Consider the following 17,421-nt stretch of genomic DNA (forward strand, 5'->3'; position numbering starts at 1 on the left):
CGGCAGCAGAACCAGGGACACTTGTTCCGTGTCACCGGAAACTAATTACCGGCGGCTTGTATGCAACGCTCCAGTCCCCGCCCAACACCGGATTCTTCCCTCTCTTATCGACGTACATTGATTTCTCTGCATTATCTCATCTGATGAAAGGATACCTGACCAATTTCCTCTAATTTTCTCACATTTTTCTCGCCTTATCACCGCTTATTATGTTCCATGGATAGCCATGATAATCCAGTCTTCTATCGGCATGTCAATAAAGCCATCGACTTTTCCTCCGTCCCTTGATTTATTATACAATATTTCTTTATGAAGTTTCTATTATTTGCAGTGAATATAATTCGTATTTATTTAATACAGAGCAACGCAGTGCAGTGCATGCTTCTCGCTCGTGCACGCACGCTTTCTTATTTTTTCAAGGCGATATTACAACATAATTATATAACTTAGTTTAACATAATTTTAATTCCGCCCATAAAGACACACAAAACACATCAATATCAAAATTCGTGGCTGTTTTACTTCCTCAGTATGAACTTAAAAATCACCACAATGATAAAACAAAAAAGTTTCCAAATAGCGTCACTTGATTCCATGAAGAGCTCTAGAAGGGTATCTCCTTTTAATGACAAATTTGGAGTATTTATCTCCAAAATGTACACACAACATTAACCGTATCTAGTCCCCCTGTCTGTCATCCGCTTGTAGAGATTTGAAATTTTGAGCCGGTTAGAAGAACAAACGAATACAAAACACAAAATCCACTTATCCGGCTTGTATTTACTTTAAGCTCATTACAGCCTTTTATGTACATGATTGTACATGCGTTTTGAACTTTGCGAATCACCTTAAATCAGGGCGTTCGTATACAGGCGACCGCGTTCGATCTACTACTAATTAAGGTGGGCATTCACAGCGGTTTAATTAAAGCAAAAAATAACGCTTACATGCATCTTAAACAATAATCCCTTTTCTCTCCAAGATATAAAGCGACAATGTCGAAGAACTAAGAAAATGCTCATTTTCGCTTTAATAATCAAACATGATGGGCAAATATTCAAAATGCAAGCTGTCAATGCGAATCATGATAGTAACTATTGCGAGGAGTTATGTATAAAGATTAATTGAGGGCATGGATCACTTGGGGGCATGGAGGACTTGAGTGCATAAAGCACTTGAGGGCATAGAGTACATGAATGCATGGAGCACTTCACGGCATATAAAACTTGAGGGCAATGAGCACTTGAGGGCATGGAGCAATTGAGGACACGGAGCACTTGAGGGCATGGATCACTTGGGGGCATGGAGGACTTGAGGGCATAGAACACTTGAGGGCATAGAGTACATGAATGCATGGAGCACTTCACGGCATATAAAACTTGAGGGCAATGAGCACTTGAGGGCATGGAGCACTTGAGGACAGGGGAACTGAATACTGCACGTGTGGCATACATATAGTCAACATTATAGAGATTGCAAAGCACTCCTTCTAGGGACACGTGTGTCATACAAGTATGTGTCCATTGCGTACACGTTTAGAATGACTTGGGATATCACGAAGAAAGTGATTTATTTGAGGCTCAGTGAGTCAACGAGTACACATTTAAAAGCTCAGCAATAACTTTCACATGAACGTGTAGCTAGATACGTACAAGTGCATGTACACGTCATGTCATGGTATACAGAAGCTTACAGAAAATGATATAGATATGAGGTGCAGTGTTAGTATATCTGATTACATATTCCAGTATATGAGAAACCCGTGTAAGTCAATAGAAAGTATACAAGAGAAATGCCATGGATAAACCTTCGTCAAGCTAGGCATAGACAAGAGAGGCTGCGAAACACAACGTGTGTGAAAAGGTGTACACGTGGGCTTTATTGTGCATATCGTCATCCGTTTATGTGTATGTTTTGCAAGTTTAGAATAACATGAATGGTAGCACCAGGACAGAGATTTTGCGCGGGAATCAGCGAGGATTCAAGTACAAGATTAAAGTCAATTTTCAACTTGAAACTGCCTGTTTAGCGACATGTAATAGTTCAGTTTCACAACCTCTTTCAATAATACCAAATACACTAAATAATAAACAGGCGGATCAGATACATAAATGTGATAAACGAAAAGGGAAAAAGGTATACTAGTCAGTTATAATCAGGGTCTGTATGAGTTACCATTGGACATAATATTGATACGTTGTCATCGGCTAAATTCCCAAACACTATGACGAATAGCTTGTACATGTATTAAGGATGGTAATTAAATTGAATTGATATGAAGTGCGTATTACGTTCTAGCCGGGATAATTATTACTCACATATTCTCGAGTTAACAGTTCTTTAACTAGACATTAAACACAAGCAGGTATGGTATTTTGTTTTAAACTGTTACCATGAGGATATCGACCATACACCCAGGTTAATACAGGAATATAAACTGAATCACATACTACTAGAATTGCAAAGAATAAACATGCAGTGCAGATTGTAAAGTATAATGATATGTCCACCCTACCTGGCCGTTCGCTGTGTCACCGGAAGGAGACTGGAAGACAGAGTGACTCACGTGTAATGACGCCATTATGATGATGATGATCGTGGCGATGATGATGATGATGATGATGATGATGACGATGACGATGACGATGTTGATGATGATGATGATAATGATAATGATAATGATGATGATGATGACGACGACGACGATGACGATGACGATGATGATGATGATGATGGATGATGATGATCTTATTTATAACAGTTTTATTAAATGTAGCAAGTTACTCAGTGATCCAAGGGAGATAACAGTACTTTTCTTTATTTGAAATTTTGCTAGTAAAATGTGCACGATTATTCCGCTTGAGATTCTCAATAATCAATATTCAGTGTTAAACCGATTATACGTAGTTTAAATATTTACAGAAAACAGAAAATATTAGATTGGTATTAAGAACATTCCCATGGTCTGTTCATCTTGCTTTAAAGCTGCACTCTCACAGATGGACCGTTTTGACAACTTTTTTGTTGTCTAAGAATGAGGCAATTTTTGCATAAATGTCTGAGACCCAGTACTGGTCCCAATTTCTCGAAACTTCTTAAGTCCCTTATAACAAGATTAAGCTAAGCTCACTATTTTTCTATAATATGCGTTCTATTTTCTTTTTTAAGAGGTTTTAGATGTTATATAGGAATTAATCTGTATGTTAAACACAATTAACCATTTTTTCATTTATCAAAATTGATTTAAAGTATGTATTTTGGCTAGTTGAAATAAGCGACTTAAACCTGTTAAGCTTAAGAAGTTTCGAGGAAATGAGGGCAGTGATTTAAGACTGTTGACAAAGGATCAGATCGCAGTTTATCATAGTTACGTTCAAGGCGTAAGTAACGCTTTTAGCCATAAATCTTCGATTTCCTCAATCTGTGAGAGTGCAGCTTTAAACGTTAACTTATTAACACCGCAAGTGTTGTATTAGAGCATGATTTAAAGCCATGTATGAGACAAATGGGTAGAATATCAAAGTGTTATTACAATCATATAAAACAAGCTTCTACCTGATAGGCCGAAGTCCTGAACTTGTTGCGGATGCTGATGCTGACGTCACGAACTTGGTCCTGCAGACGCTTGAACTCCACCTGGTCAAAATACCACAGACCTTCCGTCAACATTGTCATCTTAACGATCTGAGCAATGTGTTCTATGTGGCCATGTCAACTAAGTTACACCATTCATTCTACTTGATCACGTTTGAAGACTGACATCGTATATCGTTGCCTTTTTAAATAATCCTTACACTCTTAAATGTCACAATTTATTCGAAATGTCACAACATACGCATTCAGATATAGTAAATCGCAATTTTAATTGTACCCAGTCATGTCAAGACATGGATTAATTTCACTGTTACTAATGACAAATAAATGAATGAAGATCAGCTTAGCGCTTTCTTCAATAATTCCAACGTTCACTCCCTCTCTTTGTCCGAAACAACAAATATCCCAAAAGACACCTATGGTTTGAATAAATCCTTCCCGTAAATACCACAGAGGCACGTCTATGGTTTGATAATATTTAAATTCTAGTCCAAAAGTTGTAGAGATCATTGAAAGACCATCTCATGCAAAGTTAACGTCACAAAGGGATTATTAATAGCACCTTCGATCTTCTGATCAACGCGATCTTGGTATGATAACATGTATAAGTCGTTAAATTAAAAGATAACATCCGCGTTTGGCACTGTGAATTAAAACTTAACACTGACGTGAGTTTTATAAACCTTCCTTACGTACAAGCGACAAAGACCGGGTCGTACAAACAGATCTAATATTCCGAATATTGAAACTGGGCACAATCGATCCAAACCTAATGAAAATTTCATAAACCGATTTGGAAATATTCACCTATATTGTTTAAGTTATGAAATTTTACACTAGATAAATGCAAATACTTGTATAAGGCCTAGCAAAGAGCCATCGTATAGATTTCAAAAGTCATTATAACCACATTCACTTTTACCCACATAAAACTCGTCCGATACTTATTACCAATCAACCGTTGAAAGTCATTTGAGTTTTTATACAAGAACTGATTGACTGTCATTGACAATATAATAACTTATTATGGTTTTAAAAACCTTAGTGTACTTGTTATCTCGCATGGTAACAAATGCACCTCTAACATAAACGGCACATTTAAAGCTGCACTCTCACATGTTTACAGTGTTGGCATTTGTTTTATTTTTTTGTATCAGAATCATGTGAGTTTTGTATCAATGCCTTCAATCCAGTCATATAAGATAACTCACAATAGAACAGATCTCAATTGTCTAGAAAACTGCCATTTCATTTTATTTAAAAGCGTTAATAACGCTTTTTGCCGTAATACCTAGATTTTGGAATAAAACTATGAAAAACTGCGACATTTTTGTACGCAGTCTCATATCACTGTTTTGGAGACATCTGCCTCAAAGTAAGCTCATTCCAAGATAAAAAAAATTGTCAAAAATGTCAATCTGTGAGAGTGCAGCTTTAATATAATTTCAATAACAACACGGATAATGCGTATACAAAATGATGGAAGACGTGTCCAATTGAAAAAGTACCCATACATGTTACAATACAATATCCTGTCTCTACAAAATGATGATTTCAATGAATAAATACGCTAAGACATTCACCTTCATTTCAAATAAAACAAGTTGATGAATGGCAAACATATAACATTTTGAAGATATTATTTCATAACCAATCTGATAAGTTAAAGAAAAGATCGATGACCAAGTTCAATCAATATATCTCGTATTGGAATACAAACCGTCCTGTCACTGGTTCTATCTGTTGTGATCACCATTTCGTTTTATAGAACAGAACAGAACAGAACAGAACAGAACAGAACAGAACAGAACAGAATGGAATACTAGTAGATGATTTAATTTAAGCACATAAAGCTCATCGTTATGAACACAAAACATGCACGTATTGCATGCATGAAAGAAAAACAATGAATCCTTATCCCACTATTTTTCTTTATAAACATGTTATACAATATCGTGAAAAATAAACGTAATTAATCTAAAAAATAATTGTGCAATGTGATAATATACGACGGCCCAGACACACGATAAAAAATGGTATAGATTTCGCAGATATTCTGCATGCCAAACACACTATCATTTCTGTAAGAAGAAGTAGTAGATCCATGTGATCAATACAGTAAAGATTAGATCTCGATCGAACGTTTAAAAAGCAATTAATGCCAAATTAATGTTTACTGTATCGTGCGATATATCTTGTCTAATCATGAAAAGTTAATTTCGAAAACATAATATATAGTGCAAACTGAATATGCAAAGATTCAACAGTAAACGTTTACCTTGGTCAGCTTGTAGAGGTCTTCTGCTGAAACATTGAGTTATAAATTTAGGAATTTGTACATTATTAGTACTGTAACAGGTAAATGTTCAAATCAGTAAGGGGATGAGAGTGGTCTTGTGATATAAACTGAGAGTGGTTTAGTTGTATATAGTGATTGTAGTCAAGTGGTATAAATAAAGAACGGTCTAGTACTACAGAAAGAGAGTGGTAAAGTGGCATAGCCTGAGTATAGTGGTATAGAGTGAGAGTGGTCTAGTTGTATAAAGTGAGAGTGGTATTGTGGTATAGACTGATTGTGGTATAGTTTAATAAAGTGAGAGTGGTATTGTGGTATAGACTGAGAGTGGTATAGTTGTATTAAGTGAGAGTGGTATTGTGGTATAGACTGAGAGTGGTAAGTGGTATAGACTGATTGTGGTATAGTGGTATAACGTGAGAGTGGTATTTTGGTATAGACTGAGAGTGGTATAGTTGTATAGAATGATAGTGGTATAGACTGGTTGTGATATAGTGGTATAGAGTGAGAGTGGTCTAGTGATATAGATTGAGAGTGTTAAAGTAGCATAGAATGAGAGTAACATAACATAACATAACATAACATAACATAACATAACATAATGTTTATTGTAGTACAAGGCCTCCGGCCCAAAATACAAATATCAGAAAATTACATAATAGTGGTGACAGAGTTATGCATATATAAGCAGTATAAATATAAAACTGTATAATACAAATATATCAGGAAAATATAACTATGATAGAAAACTATCGATCACGAATGAATTCCTCTCGAATAGCAAAAGCCTTTGCAATATAGTGTGCAACCAATATAACACTTCGCCTATTGTAGTCTGATAATAGTTTGTAAAACAAGTGAAGCGTTATCATTCTATTTTCAAGTTGGTCATACAAGTACGTTTGTCTAACATCATTATACAACGGTGGTATTGTGGTAAAGACTGATTGTGGCATAGTTGTATAAAGTGAGATAGGTCTAGTGATAGAGATTGAGAGTGAAAATGTGGTATAGACTGAGAGTGGTATAGTGGTATAGACTGATTGTGGTATAGTGGTATAAAGTGAGAGTGGCATTGTGGTATAGACTGAGAGTGGTATAGTGGTATAAAGTGAGAGTGGTATTGTGGTATAGACTGAAAATGGTATAATTGTATTGACTGAGAGTGGTATAGTGGTATAGACTGAGTGTGGTTAAGTGGTATAGACTGAGAGTGATATAGACTGAGAGTGGTATAATTGTAATGACCGAAAGTGGTATAGACTGAGAGTGGTATAATTGTATTGACTGAGAGTGGTAGAGTGGTATATACTGAAATTGGTATAGTGGTATAGACTTAGTGTGGTAAAGTGGTATAGACTGAATGTCGTCTAGATATAAAGACTGAGAGTTGTATAGTGGTGTAGACTGAGAGTGGTGTACTGGTATAGCGTGAGAGTGGTTTATTGGAATAGACTGAGAGTGGTATAGTTGTATAGACTTAGTGTGGTAAAGTGGTGTAGACTGAATGTCGTCTTTATATAAAGACTGAGAGTTGTAAAGTGGTATAGACTGAGAGTGGTGTAGTGGTATAGCGTGAGAGTGGTTTATTGGAATAGACTGAGAGTGTGGTATGGTGGTATAGACTGAGAGTGGTATGGTGGTATAGCGTGAGAGTGGTATGGTGGAATAGACTGAGAGTGGTATGGTGGTATAGCGTGAAAGTGGTATGGTGGAATAGACTGAGAGTGGTATGGTGGTATAGCGTGAGAGTGGTATGGTGGTATAGACTGAGAGTGGTATGGTGGTATAGACTGAGAGTGGTATGGTGGTATAGACTGAGAGTGGTATGGTGGTATTGACTGAGAGTGGTAGAGTAGTATATACTGAAATTGGTATAGTGGTAAAGACTGAGTGCAGTAAAGTAATGTATCACTATGCCCGTCTTTTACCCAGGAAACTGACTCGAGAGCTTAACTGTTTTCTGACTAAAGTTTTAATAACTTGGAAATGAGAATGTGTGAAAATAAGTGTGAAAACGAAGCAAATATTAGTTCTTGTGTTTAACTACCATATAATTTGTTTGGAGTTTCCATGCAATGCATAGGGCATACAATATAGACACACTTTGAGTTGTTGTTCACCATTTTCCAAAACGAATCGGCAAATACATAATAAGATTATATAAACTGAAAATGTGTCCCTTAGACACGGGGTATCCTAATAAGATTTTCTTCAGAAAAACAAATACACCTAGTAGTGTACCATGAAGCCATTTCCACAGGCCATAAAGCTTATTCCATTAAGTGGTATCCGACGTAAGAAAATGTGCATAACTGCAAATGCTGAACAATATTTCTAAATAGTTTTAATGGTAAAAACGTACTATTACAAATAGACGGAAAGGCGGAAAAGCAAACCTACATAAATGCCCCCCCCCCCCCTCCCTTGAGTAAAGAGAAACTCCCTATATGTCAATGTACGTACCGTTAGTTAGTTGTTTGGTGTTCTCGTCCGCGCCTGACACCCAGCCAATCTCCTGAAGCGTCTTCTGAAAACAGGCAGAGGAGTACAACAGTAAGTTGAGAGTGTTTATATACATTAACTCCCATATCGGAACGGTCACAACCAGGAGGAGCTTAACCGTACAATAACTCCCATATCTGAACGGTAACAATCAGGCGGAGCTTAACCGTGCAATAACTCCCATATCGGAACGGTAACAATTAGGCGGAGCTTAATCGTGTATAACTCCCATATCGGAACGGTAACAATCAGGCGGAGCTTAACCGTGCAATAACCCCCATATCGGAACGGTAACAATTAGGCGGAGCTTAATCGTGTATAACTCCCATATCGGAACGGTAACAATCAGGTGGAGCTTAACCGTGCAATAACCCCCATATCAGAACGGTAACAATTAGGCGGAGCTTAATCGTGTATAACTCCCATATCGGAACGGTAACAATCAGGTGGAGCTTAACCGTGCAATAACCCCCATATCGGAACGGTAACAATTAGGCGGAGCTTAATCGTGTATAACTCCCATATCGGAACGGTAACAATCAGGCGGAGCTTAACCGTGCAATAACCCCCATATCGGAACGGTAACAATTAGGCGGAGCTTAATCGTGTATAACTCCCATATCGGAACGGTAACAATCAGGCGGAGCTTAACCGTGCAATAACTCCCATATCGGAACGGTAACAATTAGGCGGAGCTTAATCGTGTATAACTCCCATATCGGAACGGTAACAATCAGGCGGAGCTTAACCGTAAAATAACTATCGTGCGGATACTTATAGTTGTATTCGATTATACGCACTCTAGTTATTTAGCTTGTCCTTGACATCATCTTTCACAACAGTTGCTTAACCCACTTCCCTCGGAATCGTAATTATACACTTGCGTTGAAGCGCTCGTGTATATTTTTGATAGCTCGAATTTTGTGTGCAATAATTTTTACTTGATCTGAATGTTATACTCATTGGCAGTATTTCCGTTTCTAGTCAACGTTTGAGAAGGGCTAGGGGTATTATCATTCCCGTACATGAAAAGAGATTATGATAGATATATTTTTATACCAATAAGGAGATTACATTACGGCGCCGAATAATCCGTGATACCGTCTCGAGATGTGGAATGCGAACTTATATAATGGAAAACCTTGTAACGATCACTAAAAACAACCCAAACGCAATTCAATATAAATGTTGTAACTATTTTCAAACAGACTCTTCAATGTGTCTACTTGCCAACCCATTAAAGGCCACTGAGTTCGAGAGGTAGTTCTAAACCGCTGACGATACAGCAGACAGCTGGTTATGAATTGTGGCGACAGACTCACTTTAAGATGTGGCTGTTTGACGATATTGGCCACGTGTATATATGGCGGTTGGATGGCCGTCACCGCCAAGTCCGCTTGCACGTGCATGTGTAGGGGATCCCCGCGGTGATAACCCGGAGTCCGCTGGCGGCAGGGCTGGTCCATGCGATACATGGCGGCGTTTGTGCTGGATAACCCAGTTAGACCACTTACTTGATCACAATTATGACAAGTCACTCGAGATAATGTGGTGCCTATACGATTACGGGTAAATTATATCATTTCACTCTTAGGGCAGAACGTTTCCAACCCCGCAGTCTGACACCACCCTACAGTTGTGTGTTTGGGTGTACGCTGCATGGCAAAGAAAATCCTTTCATCATAACATCTGTCCAAGTTGTTTTCACAAATCAAATTGTAAAAGGGCACACACGAGTAGTTCCATAAGACGTTGAATATAAAATGTTCTTCTCGAATCGAAGGATATTCCATAAGTCAAGGTTGAAATCAGTATGCATGTATTGCGAATTTTATCTTATTATTTATGAGCACTTCGATTTCAGACATACTCAAATCATGAGGATTTTGTTTTCCTTCACACAGAAGTAAACCTTATTTATTGTTTTACACTGAAAATGATGATGCTTGAAGTGGTTACAAAATTTCCTGTCCAAACAACTTATTGATAATGCGATCTTCAACATGACATTGAAAAGTGAAATGTTCAAAAGACTACTTGAATTCAAAACAAAAACTATAACCCGCAAAGTATAATTGTTCAGCAATTGGCTAATTATGGAAAACGCCTCACAATACAACGATGTTCGTTTAAAATACAAGGCAAATTGTTCTTATTATTTCTGTTGTTCAGTAATTTTGTGGTAATGAACTCCTGCTTTGGTGTCATATGACCTGTACAATTTTTTTTTTTTCGTCCGATTTATCAAAGGGGCCACTCCTACCAACTATATAGCATAAAATAACTATGAATAACCGAAGTTTAACATTGTCAGAAAATCGCGAAATGCCTAACTATTTTAAGATATTGAAATATTTTTAAATAAATGCCTAAGCATTCGGACATTTTGTACAGGTCATATGACACCAAAGCAGAAGTTTATTCCCATCAAATTACTGTGTTGTTCTCATGATTTGCTGTTGAGTACTGTGGTACAGAGGTGACATCCGCAACAATTTTTTCATAGTGTAGACACAACTTAGTTATTGTGGCCACAACAATGTAATTTTTGCCACAAGTTACTAAGTTGTGGCCACATTTTACTTCGTTAAAATGCTGCAATACGCTGCAATGAATAACCCGACCCTCGGATGAGCTGCCTCTTTTGGCAAGCAAAAGTAATACAATATAGTATATCTTCTGAGAACACAAATGCTGAAAACTCCAGGCATGATTCAGGACATGGAGACACACACAGCAACGACCCCTTTTCGAATTCCAAGTAGTTATACGATTGATTTCGAAACAAATAGTTTGATTGGTAGCATACGTCACTGATGGTGAGCATGTCCAAATATCACTGTCCAGTCAATTAGTAACCCAATCGAAACACCTCGGCCATTTTCCAACATAGTTGACAATCTCGAAGCTTTACGGAGATGGCCGAGTTGTCGTTAAAGCATTGGAAAATAATTATCGCACGATCTTTGTCGTACGTGGGCCGTTGATAAGATGGCATCATGCGATGAATAAGGATCCTGACAGTCCTGGGTCAGTGTTACAGAATCATGTCTTAAGTCAATGTATCTTTTCCTTAAATTCAACACTTTACTTAACTGCGTTAATCCACTGATAAAAAGTGTTATGCTTAAAGTATATTCTGCAATAAAGACAGGAATAGGTAGGTTTATTTCGGTAAAAAGACATGAACATTACATGGCACGTCATAATGCAGACAAATTATAACATATCATTATCAATGCATAGACAATAGAAACCATGAAATGCACACACAATACCAGGGATGACACAAAAAAGAGAAAAAAGATTTTCACTTATTTCCATTGTGGTCCTTGAAAAATTGGTGGCAGTAACCATGGAATAGTCATGTAGTTTAGCAAAATTGTTAAGTACAAGGATAATAAATCTAGACAAGTTATAATCTTATATCACAGATAATTAATTGCATAAATTATATCACAGAACTCATTAACATTATTACTCTGCATTCATAGCCTATTACACTGCATTCATGGCTTATGTATTGTAACAGAAGACTTGAGATCATAATGTATGGAATAAAAAAAATGCCATTCAAAATGGCAATACTGTAAATCAATATTAATATCACAATGAGATATGATAAGATATAAGGAAATACGTGTGAATAAGAACCCTACATGCTAATAAAAATGAAATTATTATGATAGCTGAAAATAAAAATTTATTCTATTAATATCACAATGAGATATGATAAGATATAAAGAAATACGTATGAATAAGAACCCTACATGCTAATAAAAATGAAATTATTATGATAGCTAAATATAAAAATTTAAAATGATCTTTAAGACTGCAATAGGTACTGTTTGATGGCAGACTTGAAATGGTTAGGTTTTGAAATATTCCTTATATTTTGAGGAAGACTATTCCACAAATTTATGCCATTATTTGTGAATGTCTTTGCCCCAAAACTGCCAACCTTAGGCTTGGAGAAACGACCAGTGTTAACAAAGGTAAAACTATCCGCAAAATGATCAGACACTGGCTGAGCTACCTTATTAGACCTTGTACAGCAACCGTGCACATCACTTAGCGGTTTAAAATGTTCACCAAGATACTCAGGGGCAAGGCCATTCTTTATCTTATGGACATGACAAAGCATAATTTGCTCTACCCTTTTTGACACGGGTAGCCAACCTAAACTTAGAAATTGCTCTTGACCAACATGAGACATGTTATCCATCTTTAAAACAAACCTGATCATCTTATTTTGGGTAGTCTGGAGTTTATTTTTAAGTGACTGGGTAAGACCTGGATACCAAAAGGAACAAGCATAGTCGTAGTGGCACTGTATAAGGGACATAACCAAGAGTTTTCTAGTGTGCATATTTAAGAATTTACTTTTTCTGTATAAGAACTTCAACCTGGAGTTTGCCTTACTAATAACTGACTTGGCTATGGACTCACCAGCCAGACTCTGATCTATTTTAGCACCAAGGTACTTGACAAAACTTGATGGAGTAATTGGCACCCCATTACAAGACACATTAAGCTGGGGATTAGACTTAAGTTTGGGCTTTGAACCAAACAATACTGATTCTGTCTTGCCAAGGTGTAGGGACAGTTTGTTGTCCACTAGCCACTCACTAATGAGTTCCAGGTCACTTGAAAGAATGGATTGAATTTCTGATATGCTTTTACCAGCTATAATCTTTAGATTTTAAAAATGAAAACCAAGATTTAAAGCCTAAGTTTTTTGAAGTAATATAACAATGTAAAATGCTACACTTACGTTTAAATAGTTTACAATGTTCTTAATATTATTAAGTGACACAACCCTTGGATCTGAGTTTGAGACTCAAGGCTCCAAACTGCAAATATTCAGTTTACCGTACAGTTGTTATTAGAACAGATATAATGGTTAAACTGGCCATGTACATTTATGTTGCAAATACCATGTTTAACATTTAAATTTTAATTTTCTGTAAAAAATAACTATATTTAAGATGATTGGTGACGTTTAAAAAATCACTTTACTGAGCCTGAGATCAGACTCAGGTCGTTAATGAATACGGACCCTTGTTACGTGTTCAGTAACGTATTGAGTCTGAGTTTCCGGCTCAGGCTAAAAAACGAAATACTTTAATGCTTGAATACTTAACTCATCAAACTTACTTCGACAAAAATATGATTTGTGAATGATTGTAGAACACATTCTTTGTGACAGACAACATCTTTGCTGCTGTAGTAGCATTTTTACAACGAAATTAAGAATTTACTTTTCCGTATCTGAGTCACAAACTTAGACTCAAGAGGTTAGTGAATATGGGTCCATAAACTATGCCAACTCAAGCACGATACTTTCCTATTGCAAGAATCAGACCAAGGTTCTCAGCTTGTTTCAAGTATGACATATAACAATATCATTACAATGACATGGGTAGAACATGACTAGTGTGTTTCGGTAATGGAAAGTTGGTGTCTATATCTACCCGGCTGTGTTTTATCTCAGAGAATCACTTGAGTGCCATATATCCGTCGATCACCCGTTCAATACCCGCCATGTTTGGGCACTTGACCAGCGGGTGGCTTACAAGCCCGGCCGTTATCAGGGACATGCTCTTAACGCCATTCAAGAAAGTCTGTTTTTGAATTAAATGATTAAAACCAAAAAAACACATATGATTTAAGTGCAGATAAAAATATATTAACCTATGTAAACATTGGTTTTATTAATGGCTACGTAGTCACAAACTTCCCAGTTAAAAAGGCGCCAAAATATCGTTCATGTTTTCTTCATCTGTACCTTAATCATATGACTTTTTTGTTTAAGCATTACGGTCAAATGAGTAAAGATAATGCATTACAATTTGAAAATGCATCAACCTTTATCGCGCGCCTTTAAAGTCATGTATAACTGCATTTGATGTGTGATTCTCGTTCAAAATTATTTTCTACTTAATAGTCACTGGGTCAGAACACGAGCTATTCAAATTATACACGAGCGCCCTAAATCCAGGACAACGTTCAATAATAAGCATGCGTAAACATGAGTACCGTTGTAATTTACCCGCGCGCTATTTATTGCACGGTGAAGCCCCGCCTATGCTTATCGATATGAGAGTAAATGTGTCGACGAAAACAGAGAAAACACGCTCCAGCATGGTACAGCACATGTAGCGGCATGGCCATTACTTGGTACATACACTTGTCACAACTTTATCTTGACTGATAAGCCTCCCCTACCGAACACCCACGTCTCAAAGTAATACCTTTCTATTGCATCTTTATTTACAATTGGTATTTACAGAGAACGTTGACCGATGATCGGGATCAATTTTAACAAGTTAACTTTAATGAAAAGTTAAACTATACTTATTACTTGATCAAATATTTTCAAAGCAATATTGGCCTTCGTTAGAAACACTCGTCTAGCGTTGCTAGAACAAATATATACAGAAGGCTTAATTTGTATGGATCAATTTGACATTCTTTGCATGGGGCAGTCGTTGAAGAAAATAATAGTATATAAACTGTTTGCCCATTATGCAATTAACACAATAAAAAATGAGCTCATTTGAAAATCGCTATGAATAATTAATGAATAAATAAATTAGTGTGCGTTTGTTAATATTTATGATTACATTTAAAATTCCACAATATTAACAGGTTGAATACAGCGGTTATGCTTGATTCTAATATTGAAGATCAATGTTATTCAAAAGTTAAAGATTTTAAAGTTAAGTCCATTTTAATGAGATTAATAAAATTACATGGACGTTAAAGGACACACTCTGTTTAAAAGCCGTGTCTTCTCAGTAACATAGCACATCGATATAACTGACCTATAACATTTTGTACTGCTTTATACTAAGTGACATATACGCTAAATAATTTGATCAGCAAAAAAGTACTGCAACTGAAACCAGTCATTTCATTTAGAGTTGTCTGATTTTTTTATCTGAAAGTAGTAAACTGGTCACTCACCATGTCAAGCCTGGCGAAGCCCGAGTTTGCTTGCGGTCCGACCATGTTCCTCCAAGACAGTTCAACGCCGTTTCTCGCAACGTCAAGCTCGATATCCGTCGACTTCCGGTCACCCCCGGTCGTCACGTGCCCCCTGACCTCCGCTCTCCTCTCCTCCCCGGCGTTCGTCACCACCAGCACACTATCGCCAAACACCGCTCTTCTTCCGGTCGACCGTTGCTGTGTGTATCCCTTAGTATCACGTGACGATATGCCAGCTGCTCGTTCCTCATTACCGACAGTATCACTTGGTCCACGGACCCTTGTTGCCCTCGTGACAGCCCCGCAAGATTTGGACCTGTGTTTGGAGAAGCGGTACATTAACAGCCGGTGATCGCCGGCGCCATGTTGTAGCCTCGGTGTTCGCGGGCTGTATGCGGCGAGGGCCATAACGGTGGATCGCAGATATTGGCTATTGCTATCTTATCATAATCCAGGGGGATCTGTCATATACGGCATATTAATGCTTCCATGTAACCCATCGGTCAAAAAGCACTTACATTATCTTTTCCACAAGCCCTGGATAATCGCAAGTCAAATGCACTCATCTTGAGATATGTATGACATTTATATTTTTATATGTATTGTTCTTCATCGATTTGTCTTGAAGAAATGTATTTTTACACGGAAAATTTATCGCTTTTTCAGTCATGAATAAAAAAGAAACTAGATATATGTTCTTAATCCTATTATAAGCGAAGCTCAATAGGAAAAGTGCATGCTAAACTAAATGGTTTAAGTTCTTTATTACATTTTTATTTATCTTGGCTTGCATTTTGAATCCAATCATGTTCTTCTGGTGGTGTATTAGTCCATACGGCACAGAACTTTTCCCAATTCTATCATTTTAACGCATGATATTGAATACTACATTGCCACAATGACAATCTGTAGTAGCAACCTTTTATTAAATTGCAATTCCTTAAATCTTTATCACAAATACTTTCAAGTTCAAAAGCGGCGATATTCCAATATTCAATAGTATCCGCTTAATGCCGGTATGGCGGTGAATGATATTAGAAGAATTTAAAGTAAATTATTTCAAACCTAATTGTGATCGCTTCCCATTCATGAGATATTTCATACATGACATGGTTGTATATAACACTGGCTGAAATACGTTTCATGAAAGTTCGAAAAACTTATCCATGTACACAAAAAATGAAATCTGTAATATTCAACAGAACTGCGGTTTTGTGAAGCTGAACATACACCACTTGAACAGTCGACATTCAAGTTTGTTTTATTCCCATTGCACACACAATCATCAAACAGTTTTTAAAAATTATATTTCTCAAATTTGTTCTCTAAAAACACACCTTTATGAAATACTTTAATTTATACATGAGAAACACTTTGCAATGGTCTGACATAAAACGTTTTAATGGCTAACAATTAATACGACATATATTTGGAATAGGTCTTTATATTCTGTACATTATTGGATCGGTCACACAAAGCAAAATGAAAACGAATTTAAGTTGGTCGTATATTAAAGAGTGTTTTCAATTGTAATTGAAGTTTAAATTACTGCAATCAATAAATCGCATTTGAGATAGCAAAGCGATAGGAATAATAGATACATAATGAAAATAAAACACACAAAAAACAGCAATACGATTTGTCAAAATTATCACAAAATTTGATAACTGTAGTATTCAAACAAAAATTGTGTGAAAAAAGAGCGCCAGAATTGCAGCAATTGGTCAAGAATCTTAGCCATTCTAAGGATCTTAGTCCATTTTAGTCGTAAATTAAAATTAAAATAACCTTAGTGTCATAGTTTCAATATTTTGGTATATATTTGAGAGAAGCAAACTTTAACCAGCATTTAAAATTTACACAAAGTTGAAGAAATGAAAAAAATAGAATCGATTTGTTGCCAAATGTGACGTTCAAATTCAATTCAATTCAAATTTAAATACGACTAAAATCTTTGGAAACAACATCGGATGTATATGGACGGTTTACAATGTCAGAAATCGGTACACTTTAACTGCGCTGCAGGTAGATCGCGT

General features: G+C 36.6%; 1 protein-coding gene across 5 annotated transcripts in view; it reads right to left on the reverse strand.

Moving 5' to 3' along the window:
- The window catches only part of LOC128243815 (uncharacterized), a 33,507-nt gene that overhangs the window by 14,634 nt on the left and 1,452 nt on the right, over positions 1–17,421 (reverse strand). The window contains exons 2-6 of one of the 5 annotated variants that reach the window (XM_052961778.1): positions 15,365–15,701; positions 8,357–8,420; positions 5,873–5,895; positions 3,556–3,636; positions 2,516–2,545 (exon numbers count right to left, since the gene is read on the reverse strand). In XM_052961778.1, coding sequence (XP_052817738.1) covers positions 2,516–2,545; positions 3,556–3,636; positions 5,873–5,895; positions 8,357–8,420; positions 15,365–15,701 — 535 coding nt within the window. Of the gene's footprint in view, positions 1–2,515; positions 2,546–3,555; positions 3,637–5,872; positions 5,899–8,356; positions 8,421–9,717; positions 9,936–15,364; positions 15,702–17,421 lie in introns of those variants that run through there. The other 4 variants (XM_052961777.1, XM_052961781.1, XM_052961780.1 and 1 more) reach the window with 4 other exon arrangements.

This window comes from Mya arenaria, chromosome 8 (genome assembly GCF_026914265.1).
Source record: "Mya arenaria isolate MELC-2E11 chromosome 8, ASM2691426v1".
Classification (NCBI taxonomy): Eukaryota; Metazoa; Mollusca; class Bivalvia; order Myida; family Myidae; genus Mya; species Mya arenaria.